The following is a 13,621-nucleotide window of genomic DNA, read 5'->3' as shown; positions in this document are numbered from 1 at the left end:
TCTACAATCGTTAGTAACATCTTCCCTTTTTTCTCACTACCATCAAATTTATCAGCATTACATGTAGCATGTACAAATGTCATCTTCCACATAGAGGGTTTCATAAGGTGGTTCAAATAAGATGGTCTTAATGCTAGGAAGACTAAATTTTTAAACCAAATGATGTGTTACCAATAAGAAACAAGCACGTTAATCGATATTTAATTAATAATTTACTCATCTATAACCACATTATTTGATTTAAAAATTTAGGTTCCTTAGTATTACTCTTTTCTTAAATCATATACCATAATGGTATGTTTTCATTCACAAAATCTGTTTTAAAATATCTACAATGAGTATTTTGAATGAGGAAATCTTATTTCTTGGTAGGTATACACATAGAGCTTGGTCATTCCGCCAATGATTTCCGTATAAATGTTCAAAATCAAGAAAATGAACAGGGTAATCAAAGGAATAACACAGGTATGTTACATCTCAAAACTCTAACTACGATTTGATATGTTGAAGTCCGTTTCATATGTTATGCTCTTTCTTTTTTTTTTTTTTTTTTTTTTTAATCTTTTGGAATTGTTTCAATTATCCATCTCCTTGTTTTTAATAATTAGTTAGGTGATGTGGTTGATGGAATGGAATACAATGAAATGCTGTTGGCCTATCCGAACATTACAAGATACAATAAACAACTAACACGGCCTAATCCGAACTCAAACGTGAAAATCAAAGAACAAAAGTATTATATATATACCTATGCCACTAGCTATGCCTTGCTTGGTCCCTCGGCACGGTGGAGATTCTGTAGGGGGCTAAGGAGCGGTTGAGCAACTTAGGCGAACCGCTCTACCTTACTACAACATAGGAAAACAAATGTATTATTTATTATCTATATATATAAAGGGATCACACCAAAATAGTGAAACATTTGAACATCTCTAAAATGTCATCAAATTAATAACTGACGACTAGTTTACCCAATTAAAATAGGGTCAAAATTACAAAATGACACAATTCACTTAACCGGAGTTACTCATGTACATATTTAATGTTTGTGCACATCTTATATTGACAGTTTTCAACCGTTAGATGAAGCACACCCACACTTAGAGATTGATTGTAAAAAAAGGGGTCCCCTCGATCAGACCTCCCGCAAATAGTGTACCATGTAGCTAGACATGTGTACTTCAACATAACTCTAGTTTACTATTTAATTAATCAATCATTTTTAATTTTTAAAATTGACATATGCACTTCAACTTAATTCTAGTTTACTATTTAATTAATCGGATCCTCTGTATTGGGATTTTGGGGATCTTCGAATCCGGTGCGTTCATTGTTTATTATGCAATTATAAATCATTTTAAATAATTATTTTTAAAATTAAATATGAACAGTATCTTATGAAAATTGACTGCATGATGAACGATGGATATACCGGATTCGAGGATCTGGAGGGGATCCTCTTCCTAATTAATAAATCATTTTTTAATTTTTAAAATGATTTAAAACTAAAGGAAAAAAAAACTTTAAAAAAAATCAACAGTCATCATCGTATGCAAATCATGAATGCTCTGCACGGATTTGTCAAAATTGATGCTAGGTTTGAAGGAGGCCCCTAAATTTTTTCTCGATTTTTCTTCCCAATTGCCGCTCGGATTTTGCTTTTTTTATTTATTTTTATTTTTTATTCTGTCGTTTCCAAATTCGAATTTTCCAGAAATTTAATTTCATGGTTTTGAAATCCGATTACAAAAATCAAAATTTGATTGTACTGTTATGAGATGATTCAACGGTTCGTTGACAACAACATCGCCGTCACCAAAGAGTGAGATTCTTCCTTCCCTTTTAACCAATCGATTCGAATTCGAATTGCTTTTCAATTTCGAATTTGGTTTTTTTGGAATCGTTTTTGAAATTGGGTTTTGGTTTCATGGCTGCAAGGGCAGCCGTCGTAGTGGTCTTCGGCTGTTGTTACAGTGGAACAAGAAGGAGGGAGGGGGGATGGGGAGGGAGAGGGCGGAGGGCGGAGACATGGCAGATTCGCCATGGCAACCGAAGAAAGAAGATTGGCTGGGTGGAACTTTGAAGACATACTGAAAGTGGTGGCGCGGGTGGGCGGGTCTGAGGGGTTAGGCTGGGTGGAAACTTGCAACAGTTTATTTATTTATTTTTAATTTTAATGCTTAAAATTAGTTTTAATTTTTTTTTTATAAAGATAATTTTTTTTTTTATAAATTGAAAATGATATATTTAATCAAGAAATTTACTAGAATAAATAAAGAAGGGTGTGTGAAAAACTATAAATAAAGAGAGGTGATTTTCACGTACTCTGTTAAGCCTTTTAATTATACATCCTTATTTAATTTTGGTCGTTGATTTTATTTGAATTATTCGATTCGATGACTATAAATAAAGAGAAGTGTGCGAAAATTATAAAGGGTGGGTGAAAATCACTTTTTTTTTATTTTTTATTATTGATTTATTGGAATCAAATTTATGTGAAGATTCATTCATTTGAATTTGGGATCAAATATTTCGAGGATTTGTATTGATTGGATTTGGAAATTGCTGAACCCATGGAAATTGCAGTTCGAATGGGCAAGCTTCCAAAATCTATGGTGCCTGGGTATTAAGCTATTGTTGGGTTTCATATAAAATTTCCTTAAAATAAATAAGAATTGCATTCTATTTTATGTAATTGTTTGTTTATTGTTTCATTTTGTATTGCAAGTATATTTCATAAATAGAGAATTAATTATTTTAAATTATGTTATTATTTATTTTTTGAATTGTTCTCTAACATCTTGAACCACCAAGATACATGGATTTGGGTCTTTAAACTTGTGAATTTGAACTCAATTAAGTATATTTCATGCATATTGCCATATATCATGTAATCAGCATATAAAGAAATTTTGGCAGCAAAATCTGATTTTATATTTGTGTTGCAGTCTTGGGTTTACTACAAGGACTTCCATCGAGGCTTTTAGAGTTTTTGGGTATGTGGATATTATTTCATTTATTTTTTTTTATGGAAAATGATAACGTATGGTTAACTTCTAACACACCTCTATTGAATTCATTTTGTTGATTTCGTTTGATTTATCAAATCCAATAAGTATAAATTAAGAGAAGTTTGTGAGAAACTAAAAATTGTGTATGAAAATCAGCTTGCATTTTCCTTTTGTTTAAACTAATAATTTATTTATTCTATCTTTTTATTTTGTAAAAATGTGGTTGTGAGTTGTGAGTTACATTGTTTTGAATGTCAACGTAGGAATCAAGCGCATTCGTGAGCTGAAATTGATCCATGTTCGGTCACGTCAAATTTTGGACTGCATGTGTGACGTGATAAAACATTTAACTCGTAAAGAAATGAGGGATGGCGATGTATATGGTGCAATGTTATTAGCTGTTGAAAATGGGATTGTTGAGGTCGTTACTTCTTTATGTAAAGCCAGACCAGAACTGTTGTTTGTATCTTATAATAAAGGCGGAAAGACCATATTCCATCATGCTATTGAATGCCGTCAAGAAAAAGTTTATAGCCTTATATACGGGCTTCGTCAAAGAAATCTCATTACGACTTCGCTAGATAATTCCGGCAACGGCTTCCTACATAGTGCGGGGATGTTATCTCCATTGGCAAAGCTTGATCGTATTGCAGGTGCAGCCTTGCAAATGCAGAGAGAAAGGCAATGGTACAAGGTTAGAATTATTTCCCTTTATATTATTCTTCTAGGCTTAATTCTCTATGACCCCTGAAATTCATTCCGAATACTTAATCCCATGAAATTCAAATTGTGTCACTTAATAATTTGAAATTTAACTTCTTTCTCACCTTGTCACATGCCGATGCTGTCTAAGAATAATATAAATTCAACCTCATTATATGCTTAAACTCAAACTGTATCCATGTATCAAATGATGCATCATTTTTTTTCCTTTTCTAATTACTGCAAGAACACGATCAACTAATATCACTACGGTGCATAATTTTTTGTTCAATGAAATGCAGGAGGTAGAGAGTATTCATTTCCAACTCTCGGGATCCTCAACTAAAAATAAAAATGGTTTGATACCCTCTAAACTATTTACCAAGAGCCACGAGAAATTGCATAAGGAAGGAGAAAAGTGGATGAAGGGAACATCAAGTTCTTGTACAGTTGTCAGTGCCCTCATTATTACAATTATGTTTGCTGCAGCATTTACAGTTCCTGGTGGAAACAACCAAGAAATAGGGTTTCCCATATTCTTAAACCAAAAACTATTTATGGTTTTTATAGTTTCAGATGCAATTTCGCTCTTTTCTTCCGCAACGTCAGTGTTGATGTTTCTGGGCATCCTTACATCGCGTTATGCTGAAGATGATTTCCTCAAATCCTTACCCACAAAGATGATAATAGGCCTTTCCACACTCTTCATCTCCATTGCTACCATGATGGTTGCCTTTTCTTCTGCCCTATTCATCATGCTTTGGGACAAACCATGGATTACTTATCCAATCATTTTCCTTGCTGGTGTTCCCGTCATTTTATTTGTTTGGATGCAGTTTCCCCTTCTCGTTGATATTTTCGTGTCTACTTATGGTGGAGGAATATTCGATAGGAAAGTCAAACGCTGGATAAATTCTTGATGGTGTATGTGATATATTAATTGTGTAAGTTGTGGTAATGTTGGTCACTTCCAAGAAAGCTTGTACGCATTGTAAACGCTATACAAGTGTTTGGTTCCTATAATAAAAACCCCATTGCTCAAGCTTTTGGTTTTTTATCTTCGTGTCTACTTCTGCTGATTGTTACAGGGTTTTGGCTAGACAGGGAAATGACTGGATCCTCACTATTGAATTGGTCATGGATGGTTATTCTTCCAAATACAGGGGAACTGAATAGTATAGAAACACAAGAGTCTTCTTTGTGGAAAGCTTTGCCAGTCATAGATAGGCTAAACTCTGCTGTTTTCAGACTTGTTGATAAACATGGTAGTTATTGAACCCTTTTGGTGGGTATACTATCCACACACCCCTCTTTACTTCTCACACATCCTCTTAATTTTCGGCCATCAGATTAAATGAATTGAAGAATATCGAAAGACATAAATTATTAACGGTGTTGAGAAGTAAAAAATGGTGCGTGTATAGAACATCACTTCTTATAACATTCGCAATTGTTTGCTGTGCATATATTTTGCCCAAGGTTGCTGACATCAACGGACACTTTCCCCAAATGTGTTATCTTCTGCAATAAAACACGTTAGTGTTGGGGGCGGAGGTTACCCAAGATGTTCTCGCTGCCATGCTCGCAACTTTCACCCAAGCTCGTTGATGTTGTACACAGCGTACAATCTGATCAGCAGTTTCAATGTTCCTCTATCCGATCGCCCAAACCAAAATTCAGTTTCCACAATTCGTGGAAATTCAAAATCCAACCAAAAGGAAAGAGCATTTTTCTTAGCTTTTGTAATCCAGCCATTTGGATCCTCTGCAATAGTACACATGTTAATCCATAATGTTTTCCACACAATATATTACATTTTTCTCGACTTATTTTCATGTTTTATGAACGGATTTGGATCCTCTGCAAGCTTGATTACAATACAAAAGTATGACAAATAGGTAACTGAAACACGAATTGAATTCATTTTCTATGTAACGGAAATGGATATGAAGACTTTCAAATGACGGGAAAAGAAGAAAAAGGGATTGTAAATGATGATTCTTATCCCACTGACACCAAAGAAAGAACAAGACTACAAAAATTGAGCAAAATTATCATTGTTACGTGAAGGGAGTTAAGTACAAAAGCATACGTTAGAGACGTTAGCACTAGAAATCACGTTACCCAATATACATGTCTAATAATCAACTTGAAGGTGATTCGAACTTGGTGCAAGGGTCTGGACACGTACCTTATCCAATTGGCCTAACTCACCATACTTATGACTAGTCAATCTTACATCCTACAAGATAATAAATAATGTATCTTCCATCAACCAATAATTGCCTCTCTAATCATTAGGACCAATTGAACTACGTGAACTGTCACACATTTGACTCACAAATTGTTAGAGATTATATCTAGACTCGGCATTTGTATGTGGTTTTTAGCACAATTTTGTTGGTTTAAAGATAATGCAAGTGTCAAGTACTCGCATCTCAAGTCCTTCATCCTCTGTGTTGGATAAAAAACGCCTCAGACAAATGCTCCTAAGTCTTCTTGGGAATCCTCGTACTTTGTCATGAAGGGGTGTGAAAGTATCTGCAGAAGAAGAATACTAGTTAAACAATGTTGATGTTAAGCTACCATCTCCCAGATTGAAATCTGTGGCTAATACGATCATCTGCATCCTTTTGCAGGCAGGCTTCAATAAACGAGCAGAATTCTGATGAAAATTTGTGTTTTGAAGGTGTAGGTGATGGATCATCCAAGATCTGCCATAGACCTCAGAACCTCAGTTGCAAAACAACGGCGGATGTAGGCATTGGTAAGGATATGAATGCAGCATAAGATTGACAGGTATTTACCTGCAGCATAAGATTGACAGGTCCTTCATTAGCTGTCTATGAAAATTCTCCAGTACCACACTCAAAGAGAGCAAGACCAAGGCTCCAAATATGAGCTGGATAGGAATAATTCTCATTTCAAATTCGCTCAGGAGACATGTAAGTGACCGTCCCAACAAATGTCGCAAACTTGTAATTACATTGCTAGGTTTGTTAATACCAAAAGACCACTTTTGATATCTATGCGTCAAATGTAACATGAAAGGAGACGCCCCCAGTAGTGGAAATGAATGCACTTAAGAAATCAGTGACGAATCATGACGATTAAACCAAAGTACAAAGATGCAACAAGTATCACGAACCGTGTCAGTATCCGCCAATGATCCTCCATCGATATACTCTAAAGTCTAAAGCTATGCTTATTTACCAGAATCCGGTGTATAGAATGCGCCATGAAATTCTGCAAGACCTTAGTAACAAGGTGGTTCGTGCGGTGTCAGTATCTCAGCAAGCAGCTGTTGCTTTTTCTCCTATCATGCAACAAAGAACGCTCTATTTCAATTCCCCCACTCAAAATTTCTGGGGTTTTTTCCGCAGCATTTCCTTTCCGGTCACTAATCGCTAGCATAAAGTTCCTAAATTTGGAATTTACACAGGAAATCAATATAATTTCTTTTAATCAATACTATGATCCCATTTCCCAAAAAGAAAAAAAAAAGACGTAACATAAACAGAATTATCCGAAAAGGCGACGTACGATACCTTTTCGAAAATGTTGATCTTCTTTAGCGCTAGAATCCGATAAGTGGGAATGTGGATAGCTCTCTGCACAACGCTGCTGGCGCCGCTGCCAATTGCCCCAAACACCATCATATCCTCAGTGGCACACCGGTAGGTCTACTCGGCGCTGTCATCCACCGCCAAGGTCGTGCATTTCTGCAATCCGAGCTCGTTGATGTTGTACACACCTGTCCGATAGCTTCAACCCAAAACCCAGAAATCAAATATCCACAATTTCCAGAAGCCCTAAGTTCAAAATTTGATTATTCGGATTGCAAAAAAAAAGCCAAAAGTGCTTACTGTGTAGGAATCGCAAGGGTCGAGCTCCAAGGAAGAGCCGGCGGCGGAGAAGCCCTCTTCGCAATCGGACAAAGTTGTGAGCTTTTTTCTAAGTTCTTCTATTCCAGCCATTTGGGGATGATGAATTGATCAAATTTTGGTTCGACTTGATCTGTATTTGGTGATTTGAATTGATGTACGTTGATGTTCAGGTCGTTCATCTTCGTCCTTCCATCGAAAGGCAAACCTCTACTTCCAGTCTAACGCCGTTATGCCCGCAGTTACCAATTAAAATGTTGCTCATCGTATCCTTTTAAAAGGATTTTTTTTTTTTTAAATGATATTTCGAATGGGGCAAATGTTTCATTCCAAGTGATATTTTTGTTGAAAATATTGATGAGATGAAAGTTACTTCTCCAACAACAAATCACATGAGATAAATATTAGTATATCAAATTTTATTATCATAATTATTAAATAAAATAAGCTAAATAAGATAAAATATTTATCTTTTATAGGGTATAAACCGCTATTCGTCGATGCTTTAATTAGAACAAGATTTTAGGTTGAGGCGTATAATCACAGTCTATAAAAGTTGATTTTGCCCCTTTAAGATAATATTCCGGTATAGCAGGTTATATCGTCATAATCTCCAGAATACAACAACTTATAATCCTTGTAAGCGTATATTCACAATACTTGAATCGAGTGAACAATTCAATTCCTTCCTTTGGTATGGAGGGAGTGAAGAATGTAATAAAGCTTTCAAAAATAATGGATCAAAAAGATAGAAGAAGAAAGAAGAGGAGATGATTGTAATCTTCATTCTTGACAATAGAAACTAACAAGTATATATATAAAGTCATAAACATTAGAAAGTTCGATACCGATCAATAACGTTATAAAGTGATATTAACGGATGCAATATGAGTGTTGGAATGAAACGGTCAACTTAATACATAGATAATTTTTCAAGCGAAGATTAAAAAAAAATAAACAGACAGTGTTAGAACAGATGTAAATTTGGATGAAGCAATTAGGTATTACGATTTTCAGTTCTCCATGTGTTGAGAAATTAGAACTCCCGGTGCGAAATTAAGTTGCGGGCCCAATTTTCCACAATGCATTTTTCGTCGATAAGGTCCTTATTTTCACTGAGGTTGAGGATTTGATATTTGAGTTGGAGCTTCAAGCTGCAGTGAGCTTGATGATCGTGGAGCATCTATAGCAAAAGCATTCAAAGGCTAGCTTCTTTTTTTTTTTTTTTTTTTAAAGATACGATAGTATCATTTCATCAAAAAGACTATTACATGGTTCAACTTTTAAAATCAATGCCCTACACAATTCTCAACAAGTAGATCATGAATAACACTTGGAGGAGTCTCATTCCATTCACAGATTTGGGTTACTAAAAGTCCAATCCGTGCGAGTCAATGAGCAACATTGTTTGTATTGCGACGAGTATGGGTAATAGTAGCTTCAGTGATTAAATGGAGATGTGCCTTGATGTCCTCCACCACTTGTCCCACAGTGGACAAGTTTAGAGATGGGTTCCTTAAAGCCTCCACAATCTGAAGTGAGTCCATCTCGAAACATAAGTTTTGATAACCCCTGTTTACTGTCCAATACACAGCTTCCCGACAAGCCACTAGTTCCGCATGCCGAGGAGAAAAGATATCCTCATAGCTGCCACAAATTGCCTTCACAAAGTCTCCATTACCATCTCGAATAATCGCCCCAAAACCAGCCTTTGTCCTGGTTTCATTCCAGGCCCCATCTACATTCAATTTGAGCCGTCCCGGAGGAGGAGAAGTGCTCTCTTATTGGTCCCCGCCGTCGAACTTTGCGCATGTTTAGCCTTTCCAAAGGCTATCCACCATTGTCTAGCCCTCTCAACACACACATCAGGGGTATGTACTTCCCCATTCTACAGTTTCGCATTCCTAGCCCCCCATAATGGCCAACACGTCACGTGGAAGAGATCAAAACTGGATTTGGGGAGCAGTCTCGCCGCTTCAGTAATCGAATCAAGAAAAGATGGGTGTTGGACATCCCTATTGAACCTGAGAGTTATGATTATGATCGTGGAATCAATCGGATGGTTCTGGTTGATTGCCAAACATTTCTTCATTCAGTTTCGACGCTGATTTCTTTTTTTTTTTTTTTGAGTAAAACGATAGACTTTCATTTCATAGAAAACAACCTTACAAAAAGGAGCATATGCTTAGTCCATTACAAATCCTCCAGGAGCACATCAACGGGGAATCTAACCAGAAACACGGACTCGCAACCCTGAGTGCATAGCGGGCTAGGCGATGGGCAACACCATTGGCTTGGCGACATACGTGGGTAAAAGAAGCTTCTGTGATCGATCTCAATTTGACAAGTTTATGGTGAAGAATGGTTCGGCCTTATGAGATTCATGCTGGCTGATATTGAGCTCCGAAAGCAGTGGTTTAAGGTAATTCTCTTCATTTGTGTTCTCATGAAGTATTATTTTATTGATTTGATTATTTCGTGAGCAATGTAGCAATAATGCCAAAGATTTGAGCCACACGTAGCAGCGTGGTTGGTATTCTCATTGCATAGATTTTGGCGTTTTTGGGACTCGAAATATAGCCGTGTGTTTTTTTAATGAGATTGTGTCTTACTATGTGGCTATGTGGTTTATATACTGAATTTCTAGGAACTGAAAGGTTTAATTTTGGTGTTTTCAGACTCGTAGATATGGTGGTGTAATTGTGAGTGAGACGGTCAGCTAGGAATCGAAGGAGACGTTTACAGGAGATAGGGTAAGGCGTTTTAGTTTGTCTTTGAATTGGCCATGGGTGGCTATTTTTTCAAATACAGTGGAACTGAATAGTATAGAAACAAAAGAGTGTTTTTTGTGGGAAGCTTCTCATAGTCATAGATAGGCTAAATTCTATTGTTTTCAGACTTGTTGATAAATAGTGAATCTCTTTAGCTTGTCACTGAGTCTTGGAGTCGACTGAAAGATGGAAAAGGATACTAGTTATTGAACCCTTTTGGCTTTTTTTCTAACATTCGCAATTTTTTTGTAACATTCGTGGAAATTCAAAATCCAACCAAAAGGAAAGAGCTTTTTTCTTAGCTTTGTAATCCAGCCATTTGGAACCTCTGCAATATCTTACATTTTTCCTCTGCAATATATTACACATGTTAATCCATAATGCTTTCCACCCAATATATTACATTTTTCCCCGACTTATTTTCATGTTTTAAGAACCGATTTTGGTTCCTCTGCAAGCTTGATCACTATACAAAAGTGTGACAAATAGGTAACCAAAACACGAATTGAATTCATTTTCTGTGTAACGGTAATGAAGACGACTAAAAATTACACAAAAGAAAGAAGACGACTGAAAAATTGAGCAAAATTTTCATTGTTACGTGAAGGGAGTTAAGTGCAAAAGCACATGTTCGAGATGCCAGTATTAAGAAATGATACTGTTAGAATGCATGTCTAATAGTCTTTCTAACAGTACCATTTCTTAATACTCGGGAAACATTCTGATTTTCCTGGTCTCTCCTTAGTGAGAGTTCTCCTTTCCTTCGTGAAAGTTCTTTTCATTGGTGTGTGTGAGTTTTCCGATTCCGTCAATCTCCTAGCCTCCGGCCCTAGCTATGGTTAGCGTCGGTGGCAGTCGCCTTTTCATTCTCTTTCCCTTTTTCCTTTTACTTCCTTTCTTTTTAGTCTACTTCTTCCTTTGTTTTTTGGCCTGCTTGCCCCTTTCCTCTACCCTTTCTTGCCTTTGGTTGTTCTGTCCTCAGCCCTGCTTTCCCTCTTTGTTGTCCATCCTCCCTCCTGATTCTCCTCTTTTCTTTTCATTCTCTTTCCTATTTCCTTTCCGTTTTGCCTTTCCTTCCCCTCTCTGCTGTCCATCCCCCAATCCGATTCTCTTCCACCTCACCTTTTAGATTTGCAACCACTAATTTTCTACGCAATTTTTTGCGATTCTCTAGGAAGGTGTGTAGAGCTCCGGCTCGGGTGTTCTTACCACCTCCTTCCATCTGTGTGCCTATGTTGGCACTGTTGGTCTGTTGCTTGTGGGTTGTTTCTTCCCACTGCCTTCCATAGTTTGGTTCTTTGATCGGTGGCTGCAATTTCTGGGGTGCTCCTTGGAAGATGATCAAGTCATCTGTTCTTCCCCTGATGGGGCTTTGCCCGGCTTGATTTCAAGCAGGTGTTGGGACCGTGGATTGTGGCGTTCCGGCTACGGCACTGGTTGCAGGCTTCTACGGAATGTGTTTGGTTTTTCTATTTTGGGCTCTTTTTGGGTCCTATTTTGGTGTGTGCTTATCTTGTATATTTGGGCCTCCTTATGTAATTAAGTTTGTTGTTTAATAGTAATGAAGTTACCTTTGACACAAAAAAAAAAAAAAAAAAAAAAAAAAACTTATAATTAATCAGGAATAAAAAGCGCAAGCTACGAATTATACATGTAGTGACATTATGTTCGAATTAATTATGCATTCTAGTATGAGCATGCATGTTTACAGGTAATTAACTAAGTTCCTAAAAGATAATTATAACATATCAATAATTGCCTCTCTAATCATTAGGACCACACTTGGTTGGGCTTAATCTATATTCATGTTCCAAAAGATACTCCAACTATTCATATACCCAACCAACCCACAATCTTAAGCTAATATTTAAATTTCCGTCTCAAGCATGCCCAAGAGAAAGTTCTTCTTGGTGAAGTTTGTGATCATCTTATGGACTCAATATGTATGAGCTAATTGGTTTTATTAAGGATAGTGCTATCCACACACTTATTTTGAGATATTTGATGATCAACAACTCGCTCTTGAGGAGGGCTGCTCAAATGAGTTTAAGGATGGGTTGCTCGAATGAGTTTAAGGATCGGGAAGAAAATTGGGTGTGGCTCTGCAATCATTTTCAGGAGCCCGGCTATGTGGTACGTTTTTTTATATTAAGTCTAAAAGTATTATACGTTTCTTGCTAATGTTTATTGATTTTTTTATATTTCATTTAAATTAGAACTAATACGTTTATTTTTTGTATAACGGAAGAAGGTGAAAGCCAACAAGATCAATCAGGGGAAGAATCTCCACCATTTGGGTTCGAGGCCTTTCTCATATAGGATGGAGGCGAGGCGGCAGGTAATAATAAAGCTTTTCATATTCAATTTTTAATATGTTAGTAATATTAATTTTTTGTTTCTTACTAACATTTTTCTTATGTTGTTCTATTTAGGGGGGTTCAAAATTCTCGGAGATCAATGTCCTTGGAGACGTTTATGTACGACCCGGGGATGAGTTGGCCCAGTCCCTTCATGGAAGTATTGTTCAATTGTAATTATTATCTTACACATTCAAGTATCATGGTTATTATTTGAATGTTATTATTAATATTGCATGTTATATTACACAGACGACGATGATGGAGAAGAGGCAGTTGGTTCTTCAGGAGGTTGCCTCTCAGCTCCTCCCGAGACTCTACTCAAGTCTTTGGATCCCCCCGAGGATGCAGGGTTTCAGATCATTACAGAAACCTTGGATCAGAGACCGGGGACGTATTGTAGGGGGATGGGGAATGCCCGACGGCAGAAACCTAGAACCTCTTCCTCATCGCATTCGAAGAGCGAGGTGGAAACTTTGACAACAGAGGTGGTCGGGCGTAAGACTGAGCTCGCCTCATATAAGAGACATATGTTACTGATCGTACAAGCCCACAGTCAATCCGGCATTCCCGGATACCCATCCCCTGTAGATTACTCCGAATTTCCAGCCGCATGCGAATGACTACCCCATTGATTACTCCGAATTATTTTCTTAGTTTTTTACTCCGTTACTTATTAAACATTTTCCTTAGACATACATTTTTTTTTATTTATTTAAATAAATTAATTTTCCCTTCATTACATTTTTTAATTGCAATTTAGTTTTATTATTTTATTACAATATTAAAAACAAAACAAAAAAATAAATTTAAAAAAAATTATTTTTCTTTTTGCGCTACAAATATATTCGTCTCGCATAGTTCTTGCGACTAACAAGAGTTCGTCGCACAAGAAC

The 13,621-nt window shown here is 36.7% G+C and overlaps 1 protein-coding gene across 1 annotated transcript; it reads left to right on the top strand.

Annotated features, from left to right (window-relative positions):
* The first annotated feature begins 3,372 nt into the window (after positions 1 to 3,372).
* On the top strand, positions 3,373 to 4,633 carry LOC137709286 (ankyrin repeat-containing protein ITN1-like). Its single transcript, XM_068448374.1, has 2 exons — positions 3,373 to 3,705; positions 4,016 to 4,633. The coding sequence occupies exons 1-2, from the start codon at positions 3,373 to 3,375 to the stop codon at positions 4,631 to 4,633; spliced, it is 951 nt and encodes a 316-aa protein (XP_068304475.1).
* The last annotated feature ends 8,988 nt before the right edge of the window (positions 4,634 to 13,621 follow it).

The sequence above is a fragment of the Pyrus communis genome, chromosome 11, assembly GCF_963583255.1.
Source record: "Pyrus communis chromosome 11, drPyrComm1.1, whole genome shotgun sequence".
NCBI classification, from domain to species: Eukaryota; Viridiplantae; Streptophyta; class Magnoliopsida; order Rosales; family Rosaceae; genus Pyrus; species Pyrus communis.
Note: the sequence above shows the minus strand (reverse complement) of the source record. Positions and strands in the feature narration are given on the sequence as shown.

What these genes read in the sequence shown, in the direction of transcription:
- LOC137709286 (XM_068448374.1), top strand. Translation starts at nt 3,373, where the DNA reads ATGAGGGATGGCGATGTATATGGTGCAATGTTATTAGCTGTTGAAAAT. An exon ending in GAGAAAGGCAATGGTACAAG is followed by an intron (nt 3,706 to 4,015) that starts GTTAGAATTATT and finishes AATGAAATGCAG; the next exon opens with GAGGTAGAGAGTATTCATTT.